This window comes from Lactuca saligna, chromosome 3 (genome assembly GCF_052625555.1).
Source record: "Lactuca saligna cultivar CGN05327 chromosome 3, ASM5262555v1, whole genome shotgun sequence".
NCBI lineage: Eukaryota > Viridiplantae > Streptophyta > Magnoliopsida > Asterales > Asteraceae > Lactuca > Lactuca saligna.
The window spans coordinates 12,646,585-12,652,584 of NC_136419.1; the positions used below are offsets into that span (position 1 = coordinate 12,646,585).

The 6,000-nt window shown below is 32.4% G+C and overlaps 1 protein-coding gene across 1 annotated transcript; it reads right to left on the bottom strand.

Moving 5' to 3' along the window:
• Nucleotides 1–2,406: 2,406 nt before the first annotated feature.
• Nucleotides 2,407–5,483, bottom strand: LOC145034494 (uncharacterized). The gene is made up of 12 exons (XM_078982921.1): nucleotides 5,335–5,483; nucleotides 5,095–5,242; nucleotides 4,699–4,817; nucleotides 4,379–4,621; nucleotides 4,108–4,263; nucleotides 3,936–4,028; nucleotides 3,732–3,843; nucleotides 3,498–3,641; nucleotides 3,282–3,412; nucleotides 3,074–3,157; nucleotides 2,851–2,994; nucleotides 2,407–2,767 (listed from the first exon to the last, which is right to left on the bottom strand). Exons 1-12 carry the CDS (start codon nucleotides 5,401–5,403, stop codon nucleotides 2,636–2,638), a joined length of 1,575 nt encoding a protein of 524 aa, XP_078839047.1. The 5' UTR covers nucleotides 5,404–5,483; the 3' UTR covers nucleotides 2,407–2,635.
• Between the last annotated feature and the right edge of the window lie 517 nt (nucleotides 5,484–6,000).

Consider the following 6,000-nt stretch of genomic DNA (forward strand, 5'->3'; position numbering starts at 1 on the left):
ATGTCCAAAACCCTAAGTTTTTAACCTAATAAGACATCACAACTCTTGTATAGAAGGGATGGAATGGCCAAGATCACATTTTTACGGTTCATAATAGTTCCATAATGGATAAAGTTTCCAACTTTAACCATTAGAATGTTCCCAACACACAAGATCTAGTCTTTAAGTCTCAAAGGGACCTAAAAGCGCATCTTTTTCAACTTAATCCATTAAGTACAAGTCTCCAACATTCATATATGAATCAAAATGATGTTTAAATGGATAAAGTTTCCAACTTTATCTATAACAAGGTTACAAACTTTCAAGATCTATACTTTATGCACTTAAAGTGACCAAAAGCTCATAATGCCATAATTAGCTAGATCTAACAATTTCATCAATAAGATTCAAACTTTATACCTCTAGGAGAAAGATCAAGGTGAATAAAGTCTGAATCTACAAGCTCCAATGCAACTGATACTTCTTCAGTGAGTTCCTTCTTCTCCAAGGTGCACCAAGAACACTCTAAAGCACTTAAAAACACATTCTTTTTGCCCACGAGGCTCAATCTCGGGTTAATGTTACAAGAGAGGGTGTTAGAGAGGTGGAGGCTGAGAATGGAATAGGTTTGGGGGAGTTAAGGAACTTAAATAAGGATCAAATTACACCCAGCGTACTAAGGATGCCCTAATATTCCCCGCGTACATGTTGAATATGCCCTACATACGCGACTCAACCCTAAAACTGCGCTAATTTCAAACGGTCATAACTTATTCGTTTCAACTCTATTTTCGACGATATTTATATCCATGGAAAGGTATTAAATAGCTCTACAATATTTTCTAAATATCTTGAACTAAAAACGTCTGTAACACCCCGTTTATTTATTAAATAAATAAATGAATTGATGAACGTATGGTAGCCTTAAAATTAATAATTATATATGCAGGGTGTTGGTTTCGAGGAGTTAGTTGGCATGATTTAGAAGTTGAGGGTTAAAAGTGTAAGTTTCGGACTCCATTTATAATTATTTATGAAAACAGGGGCTCCGTGGTAATTATTTGGATTTAATTTAAAAGGAAATGGAGGTGGAAGAGCTGATTATGTCATAATTAAGATATTAGGGGCTGTTTGGTAAATTTTGTATCTAAGGTGTAAAGGATTTTAATGTTAAGGGTTTAAATGGTAATTATCGGATTTAATTTGAAGAATATTTCCAAATCCAGGGTAGAAAGGGTAAATAATTGGATTACTTTCGAAATTATTTATGGAATGATGGACCATAGTTGTCATTATGGGGATGAGTTTGGAATGCCTCGAGTATATAACCCCAAAACCCTAACCCTAGCTTAACATCTTCAACCGCCACACCTCTCCACCTTATACCTCCTTCAACTCCGGCGCCGTCACTATTTAGCCGTCTAAGGGTGTGTTTGGGTTTAGTTTTTTTTATCACGAAAGTGATTTTTAAGAAAAGTGTTTATTAGTTTATGATTTTTAGGAAAAACTGTTTTTAAAAAATGTTTGAATAAGAAAAACTTTTTTTTAAGAGTAAAATGGCTAAAAAGCTGGGATTTTCCAGTTTTTTGAAAGTTTTACTTTTTTCTATCCAAAAAGTTGTTCTAAAAAGTGTTTTTTAAATACACAAACGTTTTTTTTAACTTATTAGCTTTTTGAAAAGCTAATAAGCTATTAAGCTCATTTCAAAAGCTTTCCCAAACACCTACTAAATATATTTTATGAAATTTTTTTTTCAATGTCTTTCTAATTTTCAAATGCATGAACAATCTGGTTTGATTTAAGGTTTTTTGAACTTCGCTTTCTTGAAATCCTTAAAGTTTGTTGTTAGTGCTTCCATTTTCTCACTTCCAATAAGATGGTAACGAAGGGAGATGAATCAAATGAGATCAAAAGGCTTTTTTGAAATCTTCTTATGTCATTGTTAGGATTTGTTGGCTTTTTGGATTTTGACTTGGGTAAGAAGTAATAGGTGTTGTTTTGCAGTTTGTAGATCATATCTACATTCTTTTTTGCAGTAGAAAATATGAACCAAACAGTTGGAGGTTTATTCTATGAAATCTAAACGATACAAAAACTAACCCATTTTAATTTGTTAATTCTATAAGTGATTAACCCATTATACTCTGTATGTGTATGTAACCTCAATTAGCCTTATACCATAAAACAAATCCACATGATTTGGTACCAACCATGTTTTAAAATCACATTAGACCACTTTGATAGCATGATACTACAATATTCATGATTTTCAAAGACGTTTGAAATATGATTTGAACCTTTATATAATGAACTTAGAACACAATATGAAAGGGTTATTATGGAATATACTAATTAGTCAAATTATCAAATGTATCATACATCTTCATGATAAAAAGTCATAAATCCTTATTCGGTTAAACCAGATAGTAAAAATAGAACCAAAAACCCTTATTCAGTTCGGGTGGTTTATTCCGTTTCGGTTTTTTTCAACTCCCAATCATAGTCACAGATGATAAAATTCTTCCACTAAATACCAAAAATCATATATATATATATATATATATATATATATATATATATATTAAAGTTTCTTATTCAATGTACGAAACCAACATAACCATAATCATAATCCTAATAAATAAATAAATAAAATAATTTAAAAGTCACGAAATAGCATAATAGCATCATCTAGGATCATGACAGAAGAATCTAGAACCGCCCATTTCTCTCTAAGCTTCATGCGTTTTGCCAACTCCTCTTCATTCGCAGCCTTTCCTTTCCCATTAACCTATAACAATTAACAACACAATCTAAGTAACCCCTGTCCATCATATTAAACAAAAAATATAAAATAAACTGTATGATATTTACATCTGATTGATGAAGCTCATATTCAAGACGAAGCTTTAAGTTAAGGGCAGCATGATACATGTCATCCACAACTTGTTCCCAAACAGAAACCTTATTCAGTTTCCAATACAAACTTTCCATCTTCGTACTTTCATTTCCAAGCCTCTGTACCATACATACATCATCATCATCATCATCATCATGTTAAAAATTAATTCTCAACAACCCTACAAATAAAAAATACCTCCATATGCAACAAATCATCTTTCCATAGCTGAAAAAGAATCTTCAACGCATCTTTCTTATCAACAAATGTAGTGATCGATATCTACATCAAAAACCAAAAATTATAAAGATACAAAGCCAAGTTACTTTATTCTTTTTACCAGTATGTACTAGTAGTCAAATAAGAATAATAATTAAAAAAAAAAAAAAAAAAAAGATTTGACTACCTGATCAGTTTCACATAGCCTTTCGCTTTGTAATAATAATCTAAATATCCTGTAAGCCTCCCTGCCATATTTTTTCATCACAATCGATTCAACCTCCTGAACTTGAGCCTCATCAATGATTTTCTTCAAATCTATGCAACAACAATAAATAGCAATTTATTTAATTATGGGTTTGAATGGATTATGAATAAATTATTAGTAAAATAATAAGCTTACCAATGCTATATGTTTCATCTATCCCAATTATGGGAAGTTCACAACCAAATTGGACGAGTGAGTCTCTAACACGCTCTAAAGTCAAACTTCTTCCTTTTTCACTTTTCATTGCTTCCTCATATATTGTATCCATGGAAAGTGGCACTGTGATCCCCAAAATTGTTTAAAATCTTCTTAGAAATCAAAATATAAAAACAAAAAAAGATGGAAGATTTCAGAAAGATGTAGTCATACCTGTTTTTTCCATTTTCACTATAGTTTCATTTCTTCTACTTGCATCAAAAATTGCACTTAGAACAATGCCAGCTTCATTATCCATACGTGTTGTCACATGAGCAACACAACACTGTAAACCACAATATATAATTATAACTTAAGCTAAATATGTTTTTTTTTTTTTTTTTTGTGTATGTAAGAAAAAAATAAATAAATAAAAACCTTGTGGCGAAGGCGTCGTACAAATTCCTCAAAATTAACGCGCCAAAGGATTTCTTTATTTTCATTTGTAGCCCCTGTTTCAGGTTGCTTACGCTGTGAAAAACAAAGTATAGCCATATGAGATCTGTCACCACATTTGCAGCTTTTCCCCATATATAAAAACAAAATGCACCTTTTCCCCAACAGCTTCTGTAATAGGTTTTTTTTTGCTGTTGTCATCAGGGGCACCATTGGTATCTGTATCTGCTTCAACTAAAAATCTTATTGATTCCATAAGAGATGCTTCTGATAATGCACGTGCTTCCAAGGTCTGTGATGCATCAGCCATCTGAGATAAGATTATAAATTCAGTATCAGTTTCTTGAAATCTAAATTTAAGTTTAAGCATAGTATCAGTCTATCATAATCACAATTAGCTCTTTTTCTTTTTCACTTTTTGTTACCTTAGACTTGGGAGTTTTTTTCTTTGCACCATCTTCTTTTTCTGTTTTAAGAAATGGTGAATGAGCAGGGCATCTTTCAATAAAGCGTGCCTCAGCAAGTTTACTGAAGTTTTCATGTAACACATCAGCAGCAGTGGTATTTTCATTACTTGTCAAGGCCTTATGCATACCCTTATGCCTATCCATGATCTGATTCATTGATAATCTACCATGTTGAACTAACCCTTCAAAAATCTCCATGCACTAAACAAACAAGTAACACAGTTAGAAAAAAGTTCTAGAGAAATTATTCAAAGAAGGAAACAATCTATCTAACTTACCTCTTGTCCTAATTCCTTTGACACCATATCTAAGAACTTAGGGAACCTCACATGGTGGATGATGTTGTCATGTAAGGCCATATATTGAGTCACCATCTTTGGTGGTTCCCCAAATCCACCTGTCCAGACATATGTGTCATTAGTCTTCAGAACAGATGGAGCATGACAAAGAATCTAAATCCACTTTGTATATTAAGCAAGTTGTATGGAAAAGCCATTGCATATAGTATGTCACCAGATCCAACAGCCAAATATTGAAACAACAGAAAAAATTCTTAAGTTAAAACAATTTGAACACTCAATTAACCATATCGATTGCAAATGTAGTGTGAAATTGAAGTTGGTGTATAATATAACAATGAGAAAACAAAACAAAAAAATGATTAGAAAGAGTACCTTGTTGTTGGATACTGAAGGCCTGAACGCAATTATGCTGAATCAACACAAGTAAAGCGTTGGTAGCATTCTGTTTACTGAGTTCCGTGAATCGTAGCACTTGCTGTAGAGATAGCGTTCCTTTACGTAGAAGACATTCGCATACTTTCTGCAATTGTATGTGATTGTAACCTACTTGGAGATATTTTAATTGGAAAATGATCGAAAAGTAGATGATATTAGGTTAATAGGAAAACTTACAGAAACGATATCGCCGAAGTAAGCGTTGATGAGATGTACAGCTAGTTTGATCCCGTGTGGCGACACCATGGTCGGCGTTTCTGTAAAGCGGAGCAAGGGGGAGGAGCGGGAAGATGATGGCAATAAAGGGAAATATAATGAGGTAGAAAATGTGCAGTACTAATATATAAATTTAGGGTAAATGTCTTGATGTGTTTGGCTACTTACTGGTTACGTCTGCATTTTGGGATCAAGATGCATTAAGTTCCTAACAAAATTTTTTAATTCACATAGTCTTTATTTTTTGGTTTTGTTGCATATTAGGTTCCTATTAATTTTACTTTTTTTTTTTATTATTATTTAAGTTATTATTTATTAAAGAAAATTGATAATTAGATGTATTATCCCAACTCCCATCTCCTCTCCTCCCGCCTAACCCATCAATCATCCTCTTCTTTCTATTGTCCTCCAGTAAACCACTATCAGTCTATCATACAATCGTCTTCTCCATCAAGGCTATCGCAAAGGCTATCGCATTGCCCTCCATCTTACCAGAAATTCATCAATCTTCATTTTACTAACAAATCATTAACAAGAAGAAATCAATAAAAATAACAAAAAACTTTTGTCACAAGAAAAACCTAGATGATATATATATATATATATATATATATATATATATATATA